The 25,630-nt window shown below is 44.1% G+C and overlaps 1 protein-coding gene across 1 annotated transcript in view; it reads left to right on the top strand.

The window, feature by feature from the left end:
* The window catches only part of Fndc7 (fibronectin type III domain containing 7), a 46,143-nt gene that overhangs the window by 11,240 nt on the left and 9,273 nt on the right, over positions 1-25,630 (top strand). The window contains exons 5-10 of the mRNA XM_051177778.1: positions 1,675-1,929; positions 6,126-6,380; positions 7,701-7,958; positions 9,089-9,343; positions 11,639-11,893; positions 16,923-17,183. Of these exons, the coding sequence (XP_051033735.1) occupies positions 1,675-1,929; positions 6,126-6,380; positions 7,701-7,958; positions 9,089-9,343; positions 11,639-11,893; positions 16,923-17,183 (1,539 nt within the window). The remainder of the gene's footprint in view (positions 1-1,674; positions 1,930-6,125; positions 6,381-7,700; positions 7,959-9,088; positions 9,344-11,638; positions 11,894-16,922; positions 17,184-25,630) is intronic.

Below are 25,630 nucleotides of genomic sequence, written 5' to 3' on the forward strand. Positions count from 1 at the left end.
CCAGCCAACCCTCCCCTTAAAAATTAATCCAGCACAGCTGGGCAGTAGTGGCACATGCCTTTAGTCCCAGCATTTGGAGGCAGAGGCAAGTGGATCTGGATGAGTTCAAGCTAGCCTGGTCCACAAAGCTACACAGAGAAATCCTGACTCGAAAACTCAAAAAAGAAAAAAAAGGAAAGAACGAAAGAAAAAGAAAAAAAAAAAAAAATCCAGCAAGGCCTGGAGAGATGGTTCAGTGGTTAAGTAGTTCCAAAGGACCCAGATTCAATTCCCAGCACCCACATGGTTCCAGGGGATCTAATACCTTCATATAGATATACATGCAGGCAAAACACCAATGCGTGTGAAACAAGTCCAGCAAGTCCAATTTGTGCTGCCCATATGCTCTTGGGTGTGGCGTCATTGGAGTTTGTAGACCTACCAGGGGCCACGCCCTTAAATTAATTGCCTTGTGCTACTCCAGAAGCCACCAACTGTCAAAGTCTCCTCAGTGAGTGACCAAGTGTAGAGAGGATGTGATCCATGGAAGTCATCCACAGAGTGTTCTAAGGGTCACTAAAATGTCATTGCAACACAGATCCCCCAGGAGAACTGAGGCCAACAGCCTTTCTTCATAAGCACATGCCCTCCAGTTTGTTTGTTTGTTTAAAAGTAGTTTTCTAGACCTTCTGCATGTGTGTGTTTCATGCCTCAGCACACATGTGGAAGTCAGAGGACAGCTCTCGGGTGTCAGCTGTCCCCTTCCATCATGTGGATTCTGAACTCAGGTTGTCAGGCTTGACAGCAAGCACCTTCACAGCTGAGCCATCTGGCTGGCCCAGTCCTCCAGGTTTGTAAATGGTTTAACAATGAAGACATTGAGGCATGTTTGTAAGAATGGGAGGATATTTGGGGGGCACTAAAAGCCTACCTTCATGTGTGAACTTATATTTGAGTCTCCCTATCCTTTGAAATAGAATGGGACATTTGCTTATCTAGAAGTGATTGTGAGCTACAAGCCAAGAGTAAAAGTCACTGGAGGTTAAAAATGAAAATATGGGGGCTTGAGGATGGGGATTGAATCTTGTGTCCCCCATCCCACCCCACCCCCGTGCTTGGTAAGTACTTTATTACTGAGCTGCTTTCTCAGCCTAAGAAGGGGTACGTTTAGCTACATGGGTCAATAATAGAGAAACATTTGCCCTACCATGTGACAACATACTTATATGACCCTCTCCATCTTTCACATGCATAAGCTCCTTTTGTTCTTGTTTGGTTGCTCTCTGAGTCAAAGTAGCACAGGTCAGTGTGAACTTCTAATGTCCCTTCTTCAGGATCCCAAGGGCTGAAATTATACCACCATCTCAGGCCTCTCCAATGCCATTCTTCACTGCTTGCTAAGTAGTATATTCATGCATTCAAAGAATACTTTTAAATGGCAGCTGTGTGAGTTAAATACTGCTCTTGTATCAATTTTCACAAACAAAAAGATGAAATAATGTGACAAAGCTTGCATAGCTAATAACGAGTTTGCACAGTAACGGCCATTATGTTACTAACTCCCATATACACTAAGTCCCAATTTCATTCTTTGAACAACTTGACGTTATCCCAGCTACTAAGGTCTCAGTCTCCTCCTGGCCTCAGTATTATGAGGCTTAATCTTACATAGGTTCTTGTTTCTCAAAAATATAGGTCCCCGTGCCCCTGCCAACGTTGAAGTCTTCTTTGACAGCGGGGCCCTGAAGGCGTCTGTTTCATGGACGCCAACAGAAGGAGCGTTCGCCTACACCGTGATGGCGTCCAGCGATTCTTCCCACCGCAGCTGCAGCACAGCACTCAGCTCCTGTAGCATTGGCTCTCTGCAGTGTGGAACAGAGTACCTGATTTCTGTCTCAGCCAGTAATGATGCTGGGTCCAGCAGGTCCTCTGCAGTGACCCTAAAGACTGGTATGTGAAAAAGCAGGACAGCCCTGCAGGGCTGGTGACCACAGTGGCTGCCATAAGGGGAAAAGAAATACCCAGCATGGTTCTAGAATATTCCGGAGGTAGTGAGAAACAATGCCTGACCTAAGATGGACATATATCTGTAATCCTCACAGGCTGAGGCAGGAGGACGGCCATGAGTTTGATGCCAGCGTGGGCAACGTACTGAGTTCCAAACCAGCTGGGGCTATGTAGCAAGCCTTTGTCTGAAGGAAAGAAAAGAGAAGCTTTGGAGATGGCTTAGTGGGTAAAGGTGTCTGCTGCACAAACCTGAGTTCAAACCAGGCACTGGAACAGAGGCCAAGTCCACAGTCTGCCCTCCACCTTCATGCTCCTGCGCCCTCCCCCACCACATTACACACACACAATGGAGTAATAGTAATAATAATAAAACATTCTCTAGAAAAGAGTAGGGAAAAGAAAGCTAACCCTGGCCTGAAAGAAAGTATTAAGCTAGGGACTTCATTGAGTGAATGATGCCAGCAAAGAAGCATGTGTCATTCATTGCAAAGAAGATTCCTATCACTATCCACAGGCTTTTATTTTACTTTTTGAGACAAGGTCTCACAATGTTGCCCAGGCTGGTCTTGAACTCCCGGGCTCAAGAGAGTCTCTTACACCAACTGGGGCTGAGGTGGTCATCACTATAACTTCTTGCTGTTTTTAAAGATTTGAAAATTCTAAGGTCCACTCTGTTATTTACAGTTCTTCATAGTATAAGAAAGTGTTTACTCATGTGTGTAAATGTGTGTTGCATACACGTAAATATGAGGAAGCTTACAGTCATGTGTGCACCCACAGAGGCCAGAGCAGGCCATCAGGTATCTTCCCCTGTCAGTCCCCTGTCACTCTTGCTCTCTTGCCTTGGCAAAGACTCAACCATCACTCACTGAACCAGAAGGTACCTGTGTGGCCAGTGAGTCTGGTAGATCTGCCTGTCTCCATCCACAGATGCTGGGATCACATACATGTGCAGCCATACTCAGCTTTATGTGATTCTAGGGATTCAAACTCGGGTCCTCATGGCAGAAGAGAGTACCCTGGCCCACTGAGCTATCTCCCCAGCCCCTAGCTATCTCTTCTTGATACGTTTCATGACTAAGGCGTGGTAGGAGTTATTTTAAAAAACTAAGGTGGGCCAGTCATTGGTGGCACAAGCCATTAGTCCCAGTACTTGGGAGGCAGAGGCAGGCAGATCTCCATGAGTTCTAGGCCAGCCTGGTCTACAGAGCTAGTTCCAGGACAGGCTCCAAAGCCACAGAGAAATCCTGTCTCAAAAAACCAAAAAAAAAAAAACCCCAAAAAAACCAACAACAAAAACAAAAACAAAGAAACAAACAAAAAACAAACTAAGGTAGGAGATTTCTAGTTCTAAATGTGTCTCAGTATTTCCCTGAATTTATTATATATAAAGATATATAGATGGAGGTTTGCTGCTCCATCTAGAGCATCTATGTGTCTAGGGAGTTGGAACTAACATTTAGTGGGATCTACTGCATCTCAGGCACCATAATCACACTATTTAACTTCTAGAATAATTTTGTGAGATGCTGCTTCTTTTTATTGTTGTCTAATGAAGCTCAAGTTGGCTTTGGTAGCTGAGTCTGGCCTTGCACTCCTGATCCTCCAGCTTTCATCTCCCAAGAGCTTCTGTCATAGGCACGCACCATCAGGTCTGGCTTATCTCTTCCTTTTAGATACAAAAATGGAAGCTCTGAAACACTAAAGGCTATTTCTTCTGGTGCACACTGATAATAAGACGAGCAGCTGAGATCTCTGCTCACACTTGCCTGATAGCGATCCTCTGGGATGAGGACAATGTAACAATGTCCACTCTAGTTAACTGTCAGAACTATGTCTAAGGTGAAGAGGACTGTGAACATCCCTCTCACCAAGCTGATATTCTGTCTTCCACAAGGGGAAAACACAGTCAAACCCTCAGACCCACAGCTCCTTAGAGTTATGTTGAGGTCACCAACACACGCTCGGTGATTAGACTTTTCTTTTGACAATTATAAGTTTGTGTAGCAGGTACAATAAAAGTGATTCTGAAGACAGAGTGGCTGAGGGCAAAGGGAAAGATAAACACTTCAAAGACATAGACATTTGTGTAATGCAGGAAAGAACCATCTTGTGTTTTTAAATTCAAATGCACAGCAAAAGCATCTCGGGAACATTCTTAAGATCTAAAAAACCCAGGTACCACCAAGGTCAATTAAATCGGGATTTCTGGGAATAGAGTCCAATAGAATAGTTTTTAAAAGCTTCCCAATTGATTTTTAACCTGTTGTCAGTTTTCAGTGCTACCAAAAGAGCCTTTCCAACTTTCAACTCCTGTCCTTATTGGTTCAGGAGTTACCACTGTAGTCTGTGTATGACACACGCAGTCAGTACTGATCATGAGAAAACCTTGATTTACCCATAAAACTATATTTAGAAAGGATTATTTTTTCCCAGGGCCCAGAAATGGGGACTCTATTTTAGGAGGACTCACATTAGAGATGACAAAACTTTTGAAAGCTTATGGGTTGAATGGATGACCTTGGTTTGAAGTCATTCTTTCAGAAGATGCCAGTCTATGCTGATCTTAGATAAAAGAACTATTGCCTTGACACAAAACATGAGCAACATTAGCCAAGGTGTTCATGTCTGTGGAAGAGAGAGTGTAGCATCTATGGCATGAAATAAGATATGAGGGCGTTTGAGCAGATCTCCTTGGTTTACACCGAGTTGTGCTTACCATTTGATTTGGTACTGTCTGAGCATCTAGCACTCTACCTACCTGCTTGGGATGCGCTCTGGGGATGGACTAGGCTGGAGAATGTGGTTCTGTCACTGAGTGCATAGAAGGCTGCAATTAGAACTTCCCACTCTATAAAGGCTTTGTATGAAGTCCCCAGAAAGACCCAGTTACCCGTGTGTCTTAAGTCACTGCTCTGTTTCTGTGAAGAGACACTATCACCATGGCAACTCTTAAAAAGAAAAGCATTAACTGGGGACTGGCTTATAGTTTCAGAGCTTAGTCCATTATCATCATGGCAGGGAACTTGGTGGCACACATGTCACTATAACAGTGCCTAAGAACTGCGCCCTGATTCACAGGCCACTGGAGGAGAGAGAAGTGGGCCTGGCAAGGGCTTTTGAAACCTCAAAGTCCACCCACAGTGGCATACTTCTTCTTCCAACCCTTCCCAAATGTGCCACTCCCTGATGACTAACCACTCAAACATGAACATAGAGGGGGCTCTTATTCAAACCACCACACCTTGCCTTTCTAGCTATATTATCTGGGGCAACTCAGTTACCCTATGTGGGCTTCGTTTTACTCAATTATAAAATGATAACTATTGTGAGAGTAAAAGAAAGTGTCAGCAAAAAAACATGAGTATATTTTTATCTTGAAAAGGATAATTTACATTATTTATTTATTGTTTGGCTTACATCAAATAGACTTCATCTCTGAATAAAGTCAAAATCTCCCCATAAATATTTTAAAAATGAAAATCTATACTTTTTTTCCTCAGGGTCTCTATGTAGTCCTGGCTGTCCTGGAACTCACTCTGTAGAACAGGCTGGCTTCAAACTCACAGATATCCTCCTGCCTCTGCCTCCCAAATGTTGGGATTAACAGCATACACCACCATACCAGACAAAATCCACATATCTTAAATTGGCTCTCAAACTCCCATGGTCTATGCTGTGGATGCAGGATGGTTGGTAAAGTGTTTGCCTGGCATGCACAAAGCCCTGGGTCTGGTCTCCAGGCACATGAAAAAAGCTGATGTGGAGGTACACACTGGTAATCCAAGTACCTTGGAGGTGTGGTCTGGAGGATCTGAAGTTCAAGGTCATCCTTGGATATCTAGTAAGTTTTAGTGAAGCCTGGAATAATAAGACCCCATTTCAAAAAAATAAATTCTTCCAATGGCCTATTATTTGAAACAACATTTGTCATAATGAAAGAATTTGGAGAGATCATTGGTGTTTAGCATAGACTTTTTTTCTATAAAAATGTCTTCTAATGTTTCTGGTTCATGGTTCTGCATCAAATTCAATGTTACAAAACTCAGAGTTTGCTGACTTGGGTTGTCCTGGCATCTCAGATAACTAACTGCCAAGACACAAAGCCACATGAATGCTTCCTTTTGATTGTTTCCCAGTGGCTTGTGCACCTGCAAGAGTGACAATCCAAGAAGACCCCCCTGGTCACTTGTCTGTGGCTTGGTCTAATGTAGAGCTGGGTGACTACTATGTGGCTTTCGTGAAGAGTGACGACGGTCTGGAAGCTCACTGCAACACCTCCCTCACTCAGTGCCGCTTCTCCGCTGAGTGTGGCTTCACGTACTTCGTTAGTGTATTTGCCTACAATGAAGCAGGGCAGAGCCCCCTGGGGGATGCGTTCAATTACACCACAGGTAAGTCACAGTTGCTGCCAGGGAAGGGGGCTCTGTAGACTCTGCAGCAGGGTGAACAACCTCTTGTGCATACCCATTCCCCATCTGGGAGTCATTCTAGGTTTAAGCATAGCTATTAAATCTCTTGTCTCCCATCCTTTCTAGAGTAGGGACGAACTGGTTTTGGAGAGCCAGTGTAACATGAATGAGTGCAGGGGTGAGGAGAGAGAGTACCCTGAAAAGCTGAAGCTTCCACAAAGTTCTGACTCAAACCTCAGGCCTGTTTGAGGTTCTGGGGGGGATACAGTCCCTCCACTTCAGGGTCACAGTCCTTCCCTGGACATGACAGACACAGTGGCCAAGGCGCTACGTGATATGGAGGGCGTTGGAGTAGGACACCTGAGAATAAGGCCAAACTTGACTCTCTAACTCACTCTTACAGTAAGACAATGACATTGCCTCTCCACTCCCTCAGCACCCTTCCCTCAGCACCCTTCCCTCAGCAAAATGGGACAATAACAACACAGGTGGGGAAAGGCCTCTGTGTGTGATAAAGCAGAACGTAAACGTATGTATTAGCATCATTTAGGACCATTATTAGCATCTGTTATCTTGGTTACCATTGCTGTCATCCCGGTCCTCTGGGCTTGGATCACACATGGGGCATGGACTATGGTTTATTTGCTTCTCTGTCATCAGGGCTAATCTTAGCGCTATTAGCAAAGGAGATACTAGATCTTTAGAGAATGGTTGAGTGGGAGCCTTGAAATGAATTATTTATAGAATATTATCATTATAATATATTCTAAGGGCGGATTATGGCAAATTCTACCAGGAAGAGGGATCTGAATAATTGGTGCTTCGGGAATTTAGAAGAGGCTGCCAACAAGCACAGGAGTGGCCTCAAACCGGAGTTCAAGAATGGATGGAATGCACATGGGAAAGAACCCCGGAGAGATCTCAAGCTGAGCTAAATATATGTCAGTAGGGTGCTTCCGGTCTCTTGTAAGAGTTACTAGGGCAATCCTTATCTCTACACACTTTTCCAGGCGGAAGAGATCGGGTTTTCTAGCAGAGAGGTCAAAAGTCTTCTAGACAAAGAATTGAGAGCAAAGGTTGGGTGTAGACCTGAAAGGTCTGGTGTGCTCTTGGGTGTCACGCCGAGAATTTGCCCCAGGTGCAAGGGGAATGAGGTCCAGGTTGGAACTGATCAGTCCTGTTGCAGTCATTTAGGAGGGCAGTGGCAGAGGGTCTGGCCAAAGGGAGGTCGAGACTCAATATCCCCCTCTGGTTGCAATGCCCTTCTACTGACCCTGGTTCCCTCTGGGCTCCGCCTTTCAGCTCCTTGTTGTCCTAATGACATTAGCGCAGTGTTGGTGTCCAGTGACAGAGTGGAAATAGCCTGGTCTCCTGTGCGTGGTGCTGAACTCTATGAAACCAAGGCCGTAGCTGGGTACAGTGTGATGGAGTGCAACGACACTGCTCCTGCTTGTACCCTCTCTGCTTTGGATTGTGACACCAAGTACAACATCACAGTGTATTCCTTCAGCGAGGTCCGGGGCAGCAATCTGTCATGCTCCTCCCACTCCATCACCACGGGTATGGTACTGCTATGCTGTCATTTTCTGATGTCTAAATCATCACCCTCCCTGTGTGTCTCAGGATGGCTATTCAGCAAGACCTACATAAAAGGGGGCTGGAGAGGTGGCTCAGTTGTTAGAGTACTGCTTACTACTTCCACGGAGGATATAAGGTCTGTTCCTAGCACCCACATTAGGAGGCTCACAGCTTCACTGGCAACTCCAGATCCAGTGATCTGATGCCCTCTTCTGGCCTCGGTGGGTACTGCATTCATGAGACGACACACGTATTATTGAATTGAAGAGAGGCAGAGAAGAAAACGGAAAGAGAAAAGAAAGGCAGGAAGGTTTGGACAGAGATTACTGACCTCAGCCATTGAGTTCCTGGTGTCACTGGAGAATGCCTTCTCTCCATGAGGTGCGCAGATGTTTGTCCTGGTTATTTTGGATTTTGAAGTTCAAAATGTTTTATTTTCCATTTGTCCCAAAACTGCAGGAACCTAATACCCTTTGCCAATGTCAACGTTTCTCTGAAAAAAGGTTCTGTGAATTTGACCTATACGCATGTATGATTGAACACTGTAGTTTGAGTTTTTGAAAGAATATTTTTTTTTCACAATTTCAAACATGCATAATGTGTTTTAACATTCATCATTTTCATCTTTTACCTCTGCCCCCACCGGATGATCTTTGTTAGAAACAAACAAACAAACAAACCCACTTTTTTTTTGATAGGGTCTCTTAACTTAGGGCGGCCCTAAACTCACAGCAATCCTGCTGCAGTTTAAAAGCACCGGGATTACAGGCATAAGCCACCGCACCTGGTTCCATTTCTATGTATTCTTTCTTTTATGAAGTGGGTCTCATATAGCCCAGACTCAATGTGCAACCAAGGATGAACCTGACCTTCTCCTGACCCTCCTGCCTCTACCTCCCAAATGCTGGGATTCAAGGTGTGCTTGCCAGGGACCAAACCCAGGGCTTAGTATGTGTTAAGCAAGTCCTCTGGCAACTGAGCCACATCCCTAGCCCTGATGGTCTTTTTGTGGAGGGTAGGGGTGGGGCAGGGAGAGGAATCCATTTTAGACCAAATGGCACGTGTGATATTTTTGACTCTGGTGTTTAATTGAATAATCTAACACTTCTTAGCTCCCTGCAGTCCTGAGATAAAAAATATTTCCAAGGATGCATTCTCCACGATTAATGTGCACTGGCAATCTGCTAATGAAGGCGCCACTTACACAGTGACTGTCCAGGGGAAGAAGGGCACGTTCCAGTGTAGCAGCACAGGGGAGAGGTGCATGATTGGGGGCCTGCCCTGTGGCTCCATGTTCTCTGTCACCGCTGTGGCCGAAACTCGAGTGGGAAAGAGCCTGCCCAGCTACAGCGTGCCCCTGGAGACAGGTATGTAGCAACATTGACTAAGCAGATCCTTAGGACTTGCTCTAGGACACAAATTTTATTAATTTAATTTATTTTAAAATTATCAATAATTAATAAGATAATTATAATTAATAAATGATTAAATTTATTAATGAAAACATTTAATCTTCCGTAAGTATGATGGAAATACAGTGCTTGGTGGCTTTCAAAGAGTCCCAGTCTTAGAGGAAAAAGGAAACTTTTGTCATTTTGCACATTTTGTAAGCATATCTTCAGCATTCTCTTTGTCTTGCCTGACATTTACATCCAAGGAAAAATATGCTTACCCTGCAGAAACCTTCCTTAGAATTTATATTATCCCAAATGACAGTCAAAACAGTTAATGAGGGAGCTGGAGAGATGGCTCAGTGGTTAAGAACACTGGCTCTTCTTCCAAAGGACCCAGGTTCAATTCCTAGCATCCACATGGCAGCTCACAACTGTCTGCAATCCTACCTCCAGGAGATCCAACAGCCTTGCACAGACATACATGCAGGCAAAATATCATTGTACATAAAACAAACAAATCATTTTATTTAAAAAAAAAGCTAACAAGAAACTAAGTGAGCTGATTTATTATTTGTATCTAGTTGATTCCTTTCAAATTTTTCTCTAAAAATCATGTTCTAAATTTAGTTGACAGAGTGGTTCAAAAGCATTTACTGCTCTTGCAGAGGACTTGAGTTTAGTTCCAGGCACCCATATCAGGGTAACTCTAGCTTCAGTAACTCTAGCTTCAGTACCCAGCACCCGTTTCTTGCCTCCATAGGCAACTATACTCATGTGCATGTACGCACAAACACACAAAATTAAAAATAAAATATTTAAAAAGTGTTCTGAGTTTAGTTTCCTAAACAATAAGAGGCAAGTAATAGTAATAGACATGTTTTCCCCTGAGACAGGGTTTCTTTGTGTAACCCTGGCTGTCCTGGAACTTGCTCTGTAGACTAGACTGGCTTTGAAATTGGTGATTCACCGGCTAGAATTAAAGGCCAACATTGTCTAGAACTAAGCTAACTATGTTGCAAATCACTTATCATGGTGCCTGGTGCATAATAATATCTCCATGACAGGAAGCCATTATTGATTGAGACCACTGTATTTGGAAAACATTTATTAGACAGACTTGATGAGAGACACATTTAATTCCAGCTCCAAGGAGGCAGAAGCAAGTGAATTTCTATGAGTTTAACCTGGTTTAAATAGTGAGTTCCAGACCAGTCAAGGGCTACACAATAAGATCTTACCTTTTTTTTTTTTTTTGTTTTTTTTTTGTTTTTTGTTTTTTGTTTTTTGAGACAAGGTTTCTCGGTGGTTTTGGAGTTTTGGAGGCTATCCTGGAACTCACTCTGTGGCCTTGAACTCACAGAGATCTGCCTGCCTCTGCCTCCCGAGTGCTGGGACTAAAGGCTGCACCACTACCGCCCAGATGAAGACCTTTTTGTAATGCTTCCCCAAAAGACATCTAACAAAGTACTTCCATTAATATGGATATCATTAGCATTGGTAGAATGCTTGCCTAGCATGTGAGAACCCCTGGGGTGGATTCCAAGCACCACATAAACCTGTGTGATGGTGTACTCCTGTAATCCTAGCATTCAAGGAGCTGGAGGAAGGTAGACTAGAAGGTAGGTTTAAGGTCAGCCAGGCAGTGGTGGTGGTATACCTATTCTAGGGTGCTATATTCTTGGAGAAAATATTCACTATATATTGTTGATACTACAAGATGTATCAAATGGTAAGAACAAAGGAAATTTTTCTTTCTTTTCTTTTTCTTTCTTTTTTTCTTTTTAAGACAGGGTTTCTTTGTATAGCCCTGGCTGTCCTAGAACTAGCTCTGTAGACCAGGCTGGCCCTGAACTCACAGAGATCCACCTGCCTCTGCCTCCTGAGTGCTGGCATCATTAAAGGTGTGTACCACCCAGTGAAAATTTTTATTAAAAAGAGAAAGCATGAGAAACTTGGGAGTTTGAATGAAACATGAGCAAAGTGCCCTTCTTTGTATTATTTATTTATTAGTGTGTGTGTGTGTGTGTGTGTGTGTGTGTGTGTGTATATATATATATATATATAATTGGGGAGGATGTGTGTGGAGGTCAGAGGGCTCTGGAGGACCTTCTCTGCTTCTACTGTGAGTTCCCAGGGATTGAACTCTGGTTGTCTGCTTTCTCTTCAAGAGCTTTACCCAAAGTGCAGCCTCAAAATCCCATTATTGATTATCTTCTACAAGTAATCTGTGGAATAAAAAGCAAAATTATTTTATTTTTTCCACTTTAGTGCCGTGCTGTCCAGCTGGTGTGACAGTGGCTCAGGTCACCCAGTCCATAATCAATGTGAGTTGGACTATGGGGACAGTGGCTCAAACCTATGTGACAGTGCTGGAGTCACACATCGGACAGTCTAAGTGCCACACCAATCAAAACCACTGCCTTCTGGGATGCACTGCATGCGGCATCAACTACACAGTGGCACTAAAGGCCATTAGCCCCACTGGACTGACTGCAGAGTGTGCCTACCAAAGTTATTCCTCCAGTAAGTGAATTCTAAACTCTAGTGCTTGAGGATTGTGTCTCAATTACTGTTCTGTTGCTGTCACTTAATCACCATTCTATTGCTGTGAAGACACAATATGACCAAGGCAACACTTTTTTTTTTTTTGTTTATGTTTTGTTTTGTTTCTTTTTTTTCAAGACATGGTTTCCTCTGTGTAGCCATGGCTGACCTGGAACTTGCACTGTAGACCAGACTGGCCTTGAACTCAGAGATCTGCCTGCCTCTGCCTCCCTAGTGTGTGTGCCACTACTGCCCAGCCCAAGACAACTCAATAGAATAGAAAGCATTTAATTGGGGGCTTGCTTACAGTTTTAGAGAGTTAGTTTGTAGTCTGTGATCATCATGGAGAGAAGTAGACAGCCATGGCGCTGGAGCAGTAACTAGAGCTTTACATTCTGATCCAAAGGCACGAGCTTGTGAAACCTGAAAGTCACCCCCTGTGACATACCTCTTCCAAAAAGGTCACACCTCCTAATCCTCCCAAAACAGTTCCATCAATTGGGGACCAAACATTCAAATATAGGAGGCCAGAGCAGGTCATTATCATTGAAACTATCACAATTGCTAAGGATTCCATGACCCCTAGTCTAGGCCCAATCCATTCTTCCCATTTAAAAAAAAAATGGTGCAGGGCTGGAGAGGTGGCTCAGAGGTTAAGAGTAGTGGCTGCTCTTCCAGAGGTCCTGGGTTCAAATCCCAGCACCCACATGGCAGCTCACAACTGTCTATAATCCAGCTCAGAATGATTTGACACCCTTATTCTGACAAATGCAGGCAAAACACCAGTGTACATAAAATAAAAACAAATAAATAATTTTAAAAAAAGAAGAAGATGGTGCATCTCTACCCAGCTTTCTTCAAATTTGGATTGCTTTCTTAGTGTGTGTGCAGTGGGGAAAAGTTGATGTTGTCAGTCATTCTCAATCGCTTGTCACCTTATTTGTTGAGGTAACTTCTCTCACCAGGTCTGAAACTCGCTGGTTTAGTTAGATTGGCTGGACACCAAGTACCAGGGATGGTCCTGTCTATGCCTCCCCAGTACTGGGATTATAGGCACCTGCCATCCAGAGCATAGTTTTTATATGAATGCTGGAGATCAAACTCATGCACGTGTGGCAGACATAGCCATCTCCCCAGCCCTATTCATGCAGAGCATTTTCTGTTGTGTGTATAGTTCCGTTGACTTGGAATTTCAATGCTTAGAGGTTTCTCTCAGTGGTTGGTGCATTGCTTCCCTGGTTAAAAGTCTGGGCTAAAGGGATGATGGCTTTTTTGTTTTGTTTTCTTTGTTTGTTTGTTTAATGTGGCTGATCTCTATGATGAAGGGTAATTCAGCCTGGCAGGGTTGCTAGAAAGTGGTAGAGTATATATTCCACCTAGCAGGCATTGCTGTCACACTGTGTTCTCTCTCTCTCCTGAACCATTGCAGCCTTCTGTTGTTTATCATTTTAACAGGCTGGAAAGGAGAAAAGGCTTCTTTCCACAAATGCCAAGCCATTCGGGCATAACAGGAAGAAACAGCAAACAGAGCAGGGCTAGCAAAGACGCCCTCTTATGTAATTCTAACCTGCTGAGGCAGCTGCTTGGAGGGCTGTTTTGAAAAAACTCCAGAGACTGCTTCCAGGCAAGAGGAGAAATTGCATGGTGGTTATTAGTTATCTCTTCCTGGGCCTGGGGCAGTGGGGTTGAAATATAATTTTGGCTTCTAAGAGACAGTAGGGAATATCTTAACTGGGTGCTCAAATTAAAAATGGGTTTTTACAATCCAGTTTGCCTTTAATCCAGTTTGCCTTTATTTTCCACGATTCTAGTTCCTTTTAGGTAAGAAAAAAATAAGGGTAACAGCATCTCCCTAGCCTCCCCTTGAAAGCATCCACAATGTTCTGTATGAGTGTGAGCTGGTTTATACCTCCTTTTGGCCATCACTTTCTATTGCGGTTAAATAAGGATCAGGATAAACAAATAGGCCAAATAGATGTTTATTCAGGGAGAAATAACTTACAACCTAGACAGATGAACACCAGCAAGTTCCACTGGATGCTCTCCTGTCCAAGTCCTGCCAGCAAGAGAGCATTCCCTGGCTCTTCCTCCGACCTCCTTCCACAGGTCACTTCTGCCCATGGCTCCACCCCCCCCAAATGGGCGTGGTCAGTGCCACAGAAGGAGACAAAGTAAATATCCCACTACAATTCCCCTTTTAGTCTAAAGAAAAGATTTAGGCTTAATACAAAACTATATACAAAACAGTGAATAACAAGTGTGCTCTAAGAAAAGGAAAATCGAGAACAAAACGACCTACATATCTAGTCCTAGGGTGAGGGCATAATGGAGTTTACAATAGAGTGTCCTAAGCTGGAAAACGTAAGTCTAGTACCTAATATATCTAACTAGGAAGAGAGAATAATAGTTGTGATAGTTTAATCTTCAACCTCATCAAGACCTGAGAAGGAAAATAATGATACTAGGGTAGACAGGAAGTGCGGATGGGCAACTTAGAAAAGGTGCAGCAAGGACAGAAACAGCAAGCTACCTGGACAGTCACCCTAGGTCTCACAGCCACGTTGGTACATCCAGATTTGGCTAAGGCCAAGAGAACTCGACAGACCACAACAACAGCAGGGAGGTAGAATGGCTGTCTTACCCTGACTTGGCAAGGTCCAGCAGTCTTCTATATTTGTCTCCTGCACGCACATAGGACTGCATGTCCAAATCAGTGGTCAAGGTGGGGGCAATTCTTTGCCCAACAGGCCATTAGCTGAGGCGAGATTGAACTCCAGCAGGAGCAACAACAGGGTCCAACATATTTTCGGGAAAGTGCACGGTGCTGTCAGGAGCAACAGTGTCTCATGTCAACGGAGTACTAATATTAAAACATTTAAATGCCATGTTCTGCATGTCTATGAAGTGATTGAAGATTAAGCATCTATATCTGACTAATCTCATAGGTACAGGAAACATGAGTGAAGATAATCTGTAATACTCAGGAACTTAGCTAAAAAACTGATTAAAACTTCCCTGAGCAAAGCAGGAACAAATACCTAAACAATATAACTATGTACATATACATACATATAAATCCCTAAAATAGAGGTTTTAGACAAGAGGTAGAACTATAAAGGCAGCATGATAAATATCCCAAATTGTATCAATATACAAAATGTCTTGAATACAAGAAAAGTATACATACATAGAATATGGTAAAAAATAATGTGCATTATACATCATAAGTGGAAAGATTTCACACAATATAACAAAATATAAACTTAATTTTACATATCTTACTACATATAAGAAGGTATATTAGTTTTCTTGTTGCTTTGACAAAATATCTGATAAAAATCCAGGTGCTGGTGGTGGCTCACACCTTTAATACCAGCTCTCAGGAGGCAGAGGCAGGTGGATCTCTAAGCTTGAGGCTAGCCTGGTCTACAAAGTGAGTTCCAGGACAGCCAGGGCTACACAGATAAACACTGTTTAGAAAAATGAAAAAAAATCTGAACAACTTAAGGGGCTGGAGTGATGGTTCAAAAGTTAAGACCCCCCCCCACTGCTCTTCCAGAGGACCCGAGCTGAGTTCCCAGCACCCACGTTGAGCAAACTCCAGGTTTGCTCTTCCATCCAGCCTCTGTAGGTGTTGCAGTCAGACGCCGCGCGCGCACGCGCGCACACACACACACACACACACACACACACAGAGTTAAAAAGGAAGGAATAAACCATGAACTCACTTTTAAAAATATGGCAGGAAGGGTTGCTCTCAGTTCACAGTTGATGGTGAGGAATCCGTGGCGGCAGGAAGGACCTGGTCACATTGTCTGAAGGCAGGAATGGGATAGGTGGTGCCTGTGCTCTGCTGGCTCCTCCTTTGTTAACGCTGTCCAGGCTCCTGGCTGATGGATTGGTACAGCCCACACTTAGGGTGGGTCTTCCCATCTTCCCACCTCCTACAACATAGTCCAGACAATCTCTTACAGACATTTCCAGAAGCTAACCATCTAGATAATCCCTCATAGGCATGCCTGTAGGCTTGTCTCCTCGGTGATTCTAGAGCCTGTCAAGTTGACAGTGTGAACTGTCACATCCGGCTCCTGATCCTGGCATCCCAGCACTCAGGAAGTGAGACAAAGAGGTTCACCAGATAGCCATGATTTCAAAGCCAGCCTGGACTACATAGCGAATGAGACCCTGTCTCAAACTGCCTCCCAAATAATCAGCCAGTCAAACCATCAATCATGCTGGGCATAGTGGCCTACATGGAGAATCCCAGCACTTGAAAGACTGAGGGTGGAAGACGAATTTAGGGGCTAGCCTGAGCTACATATCAATACCCAGTCTCAAGTGAATGAACACACACACACACACACACACACATAGAGAGAGGGGGGGCTGGGGAAGAATGCACAAAGCAAATGTGCTTCACTCTCCTTTACAATTTCAAAAGTTTATTCAATATAATCTTTATTTTAGTTGGCACTCCACCATCTGATGCCCTGATTGATACCTAACATGCCGCCCACTCAAAATATCTGGGGAACAGAACCACAGAATACCTAATCAGTTAGCACAGATGAAGCTCAGACCAGCCAACTTGCTCACTGGTCTGTCACAGAGGTGGCTGCTTCCAAGGTGCATTCCTGCTCACAGCTGCTAGGTAAACACAATGATGTATTCAAGTTTATTCCCACTAGAGTCGAATGAAACAGGGTACCATGCTGTATGTTGTTAGGGTTGTGTGCATTTGACTCTTCATTTGCATCTTAAGCAGTGCAGCATCTCTGCTGACTGTACACCTTGGATTCACCAGTGTTCTATACTTATAGCCCTTCCCCCTCCCCACATGGACTTCTGATCGTGTAGCTCGGCACCAGAAGAACACACTTCAAACCTTGCTTTGTTCTAACCAGAGTTTAGTTGTTCTATGCAGAGGACTCTACTGTAATAATTATAAATAAGGGTGTGCTCGTGTGATGATGAAATAAATAATTCTGGGCTTCTTTTTATCCTGTAGGTGCCTGCTGCCCACTGGGAGTCAAATTATATAGGCTGGGCCCTAATGGCATCCGGATCCACTGGCAAGCCTCCAGGGGCTCTGCCAATTATAGCACTGACCTCTACGGCTCCAAAGGCATCTTCACATGTGTCCCAAGTTCTGGCCTAAGTTTCTGTGATGTCACCGACATCCCCTGTGGGGACGTATACACTGTGATGGTCTCACCAGTTGCTGAAACAGGACTGAAGCTAACGTTCTGCCCAAAAAAGATATATTCAGGTAAACCCTTACTTTAAAGCCAACCTTTGAGCTGAAGTGTAGCTCAGTGGTGCTGTACTTGGCCTAGCATGCACAAGGCCCCAGCACCCAAAAGAAAAACACAAAAGGAAGATTAAAACTAACCCTTGGGCTGGTAGGAAGCTCAGGGGATACGCGAGGATGCTTGTTACTATGATAAACACCATGATCAAAGCAACTGAGGGGAGAAAAGGGTTTGCATGGCTTATAGGTCACACTCCATCATCAAGGGAAGCCAGGACAGAAACTCAAGCAGGAGTCGAGGCAAGAAACATGGAGGAAAGCTACTTACTGGCTTGCTCTCAGGTTCAGGTTCAACTACCTTTCTCCAGCAGCCCAGGTCCACCTGCCCAGGGATTGTCTGCCCTCAGTGGATTGGGCCCGCCTACATCAATCATCAAAAAAAGACAATTACTCACAGCCATGTACACAGGCCGCTCTGATGGAGAAAATTCCCCACAGAGACTGCTGCTTCCCAGGTGAATTAAATTATGTCATGCTGGCAATAAAAACTAACCCATAGAGGGGGTAAAAGTGCTTGCCAGACAAGCCTGATGACCTGGGTTCAATCCCTAGAGCCCACATTGTGTATTAGTCAGGGTTTCTATTGCTGTGATTTAACACAATGATCAAAACAACCTGTGGAGGAACAGGCTTTATTTGCTTGCACTTCTGTCTCAGTGGGAAATTAGGACGGGAGCTGAAGCAGAGCAGGAACCTGGAGGCAGCAGCTGATGCAGAGACCACCGAGGAGCACTGCTTACTGGCTTGCTCAGCCAGCTTTCTTACAAAACCCAGCTGAGGGCTGACCCCCCTCACAGTGACCCCGACCCTCCCACACCAGTCACTAATGAAGAAAATGCCCTACCGGCTTGCCTATAGCCGGTTCTGATGGAGGCATTTTTCAAATGAGCTTCCTCCCTTCTCAGATGACTCTAGCTTGTATCAAGTTGACAAAACTAGCCAGCACACCGTAGAGGGAGAGAAATGACACCTGCAAGTTGTCCTCCGACCTCGACATAAAATGGCTTGGTGTACACTCTCACATACACAAAATAAGCAAACCTGGAAAATATTAAAGCTAACTTTCAACTCAGACCTGTGAAGTAAGATGCAGGGCAATCCCACTTAATTGCTACGTGTAGATTGTCTGCAAGCTGCAGGAATGCCAACTTCTTTGGAATTGTGTTTTGTTATTTAATGTAGACCTGTGTGCCCCTCCCTGCCCATTGCTTGCCCTTCAGAAAAAAGACCAAACACTTAATATTTTCATAGTAAAGTGAATTAAAGTGATTGGAGTTTGGGGGACAGATTTTTAAACATAGTCTAGAGATGTCATTTCACAACTTGTTGTGTTGGACATTAAAAGACTTGAACTTTGCTGGACAATGGTGACGCACACCCCCAGCACTCGGAAGGCAGAGGCAGGCAGCTCTCTGTGAGTTCAAGATCAGCCTGGTCTACAGAGTGAGTTCCAGGACAGCTAGAGTTACACAGAGAAACCCTGTCTCAAAAAACCCAACCCAAAAAAAAAAAAAAAATCAGTTTTGAACTTTTATTTGCACAGATTGAGAATGAGGATGAAGGAAAAGTTTGAGGATCAAAGAAAAGGGAATTTATAAATCATGAATTAGGGCTGGAAATATGACAGACTGATCACAAACCAAGGCTGTCAGCCAGGCCATCTCACCAGAGCTGGCAGGAGACATTAGCAATTCTTTGTTCTGTGTTCCAGCACCTTCTGTTATCTTGCCCAGGGCACAGTCATATATTTTTCATGTACTTCTAAGAGAGAGAGAGAGAGAGAGAGAGAGAGAGAGAGAGAGAGAGAGAGAGAGGAGAGAGAGGAGAAAAGCAGTAATGAGGCCCTGAAATTTTGTAGTTGAACACAGGGGAAAAAAAAGATGGCTCATGAGCCTTTACTGATAAGTTGTCCTTCATTTTCTGATTCAATGTAAGTGACAAGAAGTTGAAGATGGCTTTTGGTGATAGGACATGGCCTTCTGAGTAGAGAGTTTATTCTCGGAGTACAGATGAGCCCTGTGGAAGACAAGCTCACCACTCAATACCAACATGCCAAGTTAGCTGGATATTTCACAATTTAACAAGTGTCCTCACATATCTGATTGAAGTAGATTCAGCAGACCTTACTGCCTCTGAGCTATAGATAAGGAAACTGAGACTCAACGGCTCCCAAGTCCTTTTCTCCAACAGCTCTCTCTCTGCAAGTCACTAAATTGTGTACAGGCTCAGTTATGTGTAGACACCGAAGGGTAAATGGGAGTACCCTTCCTAAAAGCACACTTGGAGGACATAGTTTGCCTCACTGCTCATTCACCCCAAACCAGTTCAGTCCAGGTCATCCTTTCCTTGATACATTTGGAATATTTTTTAATGGAAACTGTCCAAGTTTGGTTGTTCTTAGGAGAGGAAAAACCCATTCCATCGTCAGAGAGGGGTGTACGTGAGCTTGGTGCAAATGTGGGCCTGAGGTTGCTAGGTGCAAAGTTTGGAGAGGGGTGTGTGTGCACAATCTGCACAGGCAGCAGGCAAAGGAGCTAGCCTGCCAAGCGCATCACCAGAAGAGGGGACCACGTGTCCAGCCTGAACCTAGTAAAGTCCCAAGCTGCCAAACCATTCACTATGCTTGCCTACCTGAACATCGGCTTCCCTTATTTGAGTTTTTTCTTTATCTTTGGCCGACTTTCCATTTATTTGTTTGTTTGTTTATTTATTTATTGCAGTTCTGGAGATTAGACTCAGGGCTTTGTACCTGCTAAGCAAACACCATACTGCTGAGCTAGCACCCCACCCCTACCCCACCCCACCCCCACCCCACCCCCCGCACTGCCCCCCAGGCCTTCTCCTAGTTTTCTTTTAAAACTTTATTTTGAAACAAAGGCTTGCTAAATTGCCCATCCTGGCCTCAGCTGCCTCAGTAGCTCGGATTACAAGCGTGCCCCACCACGCCCAGCTCTTTTCTTCTGTTCTAAATGTATAGCGTTTCCATCTGAAATACATGAGTAGGGCTGGGAAGAGTGCTCAGTAGGTAAAGTGCCTTCCGTACAACGTTAAGGACCTGAGTTTGGATCCCTGGAAAGCTGAGCAGACAGCACACACTTGTAAACCCCAGTACTTGGTGGGGGGGCCTGTGATAAGCAGATCCCTGAGTTTACTAGCCAGCTGAACCAAATCGATGAGCTTCAGGTTAGTGAGAGACCCTGTCTCAAACACGAAGGGTGGAGAATACCAGAGAAAAACATCCCGAATCAGCCTCAGGCCTGCACTCATGCACACACCCCATAAATAATTGCATCAATGACTGTATTTTCAGTGCTTAATATATATATATATATATATATATATATATATATATATATATATATTTTTTTTTTTTTTTTTTTTTTTTTTTTTTTTTTACAGTTACCTGCTCTGGAAGTACACTTGGGATGGGTAAGTGATCCACTCCCCACACTGTGGATAGAGATAGGAGAGAATTTGTGATGCTGTGTTTTGTAGTTACTTAATGAAATTATGATCAAAGCTAATGCTATAATTACTAAGAATGCCAAGTGTTTCTTTGATGCAAGAGTGTCCTGCTCCCCCATAGCCTTTCCCTTGTTAGGATGCAGCCCTTCACATTGCACAAACCGAGATGAATTCCTTTAGATGTTGAAGTCTTTTTAGACTTCCAGAGTCCCAGAGAAAAATGGGAATGTGTTTTAGAGGGCAGCTGATTATCCCCCCTCCCCTCATACATACTTTAGAAGATGGTTCAGCCTTGCTGCACATTAAAATTCCTTGGAGACCTTAAATGTTGCTGGGGCTCTGGCCCCAGAAGATCTAGCATCATTGTTCTAAGATGAAGGCTGGGCGACCAGGTTTTTAAAAGCCCCTCTGATGATTTTAAAGGGAACCGAGGGCTGAGAACTGCTGATGTAAGCAGGGCGTCTCCATGCTGTGAGTAAAGCTCCCAGGTGCCCTATCAAAGGCACTTTGTGACTGGTAGGGGCAGAGGCCCCACACTGCTAATGAGGTGAGAGCTGAGCATGCTTTGAATATCACAGATGAGAGAATCAGCCCCTCCCTGTCTCGGAGTAAGTCATCTGACAGCCTCTGCAGGACTATGGAAATCATATCTAAGAAGACTTTATAGATTTTATCATTCTTTTCCATTAACATAGGACTGGTCAGATCAGGATCTTGGCTGCCTAGGGCTCCCTGACATGGATTCTGTTTGCTTAAGGCTTTTGGTGTTTCTGGATTCTTAGATTATCCTAAATTTTGTCAACCCCATGAGTTACCTTTTTGTTGAGGGGTCAGTCGGAGATACAGGGTCTCACTATGTAGCCTCAAGCCTGAAACTCCCTATATAGATCAGGCTGGCCTTAAACTCACAGCATTCTGCTTACCTCTGCCTCCCAAGTGCTGGAATTAAAGGTTTACATCACAATACTAGCTGAATTGACTGTCCAAGAGACAGTTTTGGATTCAAATCCTGTTGTCCTTATTTGCCCTTAGTCGAATTACATTCCCTAAGGCTAGTTTTCCACATTTGAAAACTGAAGTAATAGTCACTTCAAAAAACATAATAAGGGATAAATGAAATGTAATTAATTGGACACAGTGAGAGGCCTGGAGTAATTAGTAAGTGGTAGTTATTAATTCAGGATCAATTTCATCTCATAACTCTCTATTATGTTCTAAACATTAACATTTTAATGTGCCACTTCTAATGTAATTACATTTCTAACCTTAACACTTTGGTTTTCAAAGTATGAGTTTGTTTCCTGTTTGTTTCTGGTGTTTCCTGGTAAGCTTTTAGAAATGCTCTCTTGCCAATGGTGCACACCTTTAATCCCAGCACTTGGAGGCAGAGGCAGGTAGATCTCTATGAGTTCGAGGCCAGCCTGGTCTAAAGAAAGGAAGGAAGAAGAGAAAAGCGATCCTGGGGATTTGGACAATGATCTAGTAACTGGGAGATTCTGAGGCTGAGCCCAGCAACTTCTGTTTTAACAAGCCCACCAAGGTGAAGCAGTATCAAGTTCAGGGTTGTAACTAAGGATAGTTCCTTTGTTGCTGGAAACTTGATGCCTAGTTGGAGGAAAAAGCAACAGGTAGATGTCAGTGCACTCTGTGTCCCCTGCCCTACCCAGGGAGCTCTGGGGACTTTCCTCCCACAACATGCTTAACAGTTGAGGGTTTATGCACCCCTTCTGAAGATGCCTGAATGGCTGAAGTGGAGGAGCTTGCAGGGGACACTGCAAGGGAAAGGAAGGTCCCTCGTCCAGGCAGTAGTGTGAGCTCACTTGGAGAATTCATTTCAGGAAGTGGGCATTTAGTCACACTGGCCAGGCAGAAACTCCAGGCCACTTTGAGCAGTTTGGTAGCTCTCTTTTCTCCCTGTCTGCTGGGAGGTGCTATAGACATAGCCATCTCTGACCAGCAACACTAATAAACTCTCAGTGCTGAAGCCAATGTCTGCACATGTAATGATCTTGCCTGTGTCCTCTGCCTTGCCCCTTCAGTGATTTACAGAGGGAAGAGGAACGACACAGTGAGCCCCAGGTAAAAGCAGACACCCCCACAAGGTGGGTAGTGAGAGTTAATTCCATATAGTTCCACAGCAAAAACTTTCCTCCTTTTAAAAAGTTCTTCTCATTTCTCTTACAGAGTCCCTTTATGGTTATTGAGCAGCGACAGCAACAAGCTATTAGAACACAGAATGCTGTAGGGTAGGGAAAAGCACCACTGGCCTTTAAAGAAGTAATTCATACTCTGTATTGACTGGGCAAGGTCAAGTGTGTCGTCAGCTGCAGAGGAGCTCAAGATGAGTTGTGGAGAGGATTCTACAGAGGAATGATCCAGACAGTCCCTTGGAAGGCTGCCAGAGTGAGTCAGCTCACTGTCAGAACCTGCAAGCAAAGCTCTGCCTAGCAGAATTTTGTTAGGAGGCTTCATGTCCAGACACAGTGCAGAATGTTGCCCACCCCAACCCCATGTAGCTTGGGCTGACAGCCTCCGAGTGCTAGAATTACAGCCATTCACCGTTTTGTCCAGTTCTCCATTATAGACTTTAACACGTCCTGTTCATGAGCGTCCCAACAGCTTGCCGTATGGCTTCCCCCACTCACCCAGGAAAGATGGACCTGTACCCCCAGAACAGTCAGGCCACCCTCAGGAGGACAGCATCAACTCTTGAGACAGGCCTCAGTTTGGACTTTTTACCTGGAGTTGTATAGCAGCAGCTGCTAGGGCAACGTGGATAACAAACGCCCTCGGCACAAGTTCCCGGGGAAGCTGAGCTGCCTGCAGACTTCACTGAGTCAGAGCATGAGCAAACATCTGCTGGAAAGCAGAACCATAGGCCCCTGGCTGGAAAGATTGCCATCAAGTTCTCAGAGCCAGCAAAGATGTCAGTTGGTGTGGCAGCCAAGGACAGAGTCTCAGACCATGGCAGACTGACATACACACAGCTTTTCAGGGGTCCATCCATCTTATAGCCTGTTCTCTATGCTCCCCTCACATTATAATGGCTCCTTTCCATGTGTGGAGAGGAAAAACAATGCTATATAACATAAATCTGTTGTATCTAGAGCAATGTTTATCTGTTTAATGCCAGAAACCTAACTTAAAAATAGTATGTATTAGATTCATGTGCGTGAGCACACGGCTGTGGTGCTTAGTCCTTAGATGAGGGGCTGTCGGGTTTGAAGAAACGGCTCAGTGGTTAAGAGAATAGGCTGATTGTGCAGAGGACCAGGGTTCCATTCCCAGCCCTCACATGGTAGCTCACAACCATCTGTAACTCTTGTTGTATGTGTGTGGGGTGATCCATACCCTCTTCTGGCCTCTGAGAGCATTGGTCATGCATGTGGTGCACGGACACACATGCAGGAAAAATACCCACACTTATAAAAGAAATAAAAACATTTAAAAAAGCATGTCTTTAGAGTCCAGAATGTGTGTGCTCAGAAGCAGCTTTAAAACAGTGCCCTCGGGAACTGGAGCATGAAGTTATTCAGGCAGCAAGCAAGGAAGAGAGCACGCTTCCCTTCCTACATCTCTACTGTATTCCAAGGAAACCAGCCAACATCCAACACAGAGGTTTTTTGTTTTTTGTTTTGTTTTGTTTTGTTTTTTGACTGTAAGACCAACCAGAAAGCCAAGTATGAAGGTATATTCTGGTAATCTCAACACATAGGAAAATGAGGCAAGAGGATCATGAAGTCAAGGCCAGCCAGGCACACATGCAGAAATACCTCAATAAATCAGAGATGCAAAATGGGTCACTGATAAAGAGATCTTTACAGTATCTATTTTCAAAAGATTTATTTTTATTTATGTATATGAATGTTTTGCCTGCATGAATGCCTATGCATCACATGTGAGCCCATGGAGGCCAGAAGATAGTATCAGATCCCTTGAAGCTGGAGTTATAGCTCACATGGAGCTGACATATGAGCACTGGAAACTGAACCCAGGACCTCTGCAAGAGTGACAAGAGCTCTTAACCAAGGAGCCATCTCTAGCGCTTATTACTTTCTTTTATAATTTCACATATGTACACCTTGCACACTGAACAGCCACTTCCCACTTCCCTACCGTCCCTGTCTACTCTCCACAAAAATCTCTGTCATGTTCATGATGGTCTGGTTTGTTTATCGACCCATCAAGATTTGTAGGGGCCATCTGGTTTGGAAGTATCTGTTGGGGTGAGGTGGCCTCAGTAGAGGTTACACAACTAAGATAGAATTCCTCCTTTCATAGGATCTACTGATAGTCAATGCTTCAAAGGTAAAGGGTGGGGTCCCATGAACTCCTTAATAAAGAGATCTTCCCCAGAGTTAAGCCTGTCCTAAAGGCTGTGCTTAATGCTTCGAGAGCACAAATGGAAGAGTTGAGTTTTGTTCACTTAAAATGTTTTTGCCAGCCATGATAGTGCACATCTTAAACGCCAGCACGCAGGAAGCAGAGGTAGATGGAACTCTGAGTTCAAGGCTAGCCTGGTCTATGTAGAGAGTTCCAGGCCAACAAGAGTTAGATAGTTAGACCCTGTCTCAAAAAAAAAAAATTGTTTTTTAGTTGGGTATGGTGATGTATGCTTTTAATCCTGGCTCTTAGGAGGAGGCAAAGGCAGGTGGATCTCTGAGTTTTAGGACAGCCAGGGCTACATAATGAGTTCCAAGACAGTCTTGACTGCATAGTGAGTTCCGGGACAGTCATGGCTATGTAGAGAGACCTGTCTCAAAACAAAAACAATTTATTAATATATTTTAATGAATTAATTTTTGTTAATGAGCAACATAAGCGTCATTAAGAAAAACTTACATGTAAATTACTATACTTCGCTCATGTTCAGCCTTCATTATCCTCCCTTGTCCAATCCACGGGTCCCCTTCCTCCCTTTGTTTCTGAATACCAGTGAA

Source organism: Phodopus roborovskii, unplaced genomic scaffold (genome assembly GCF_943737965.1).
Source record: "Phodopus roborovskii unplaced genomic scaffold, PHOROB, whole genome shotgun sequence".
Lineage (NCBI taxonomy): Eukaryota > Metazoa > Chordata > Mammalia > Rodentia > Cricetidae > Phodopus > Phodopus roborovskii.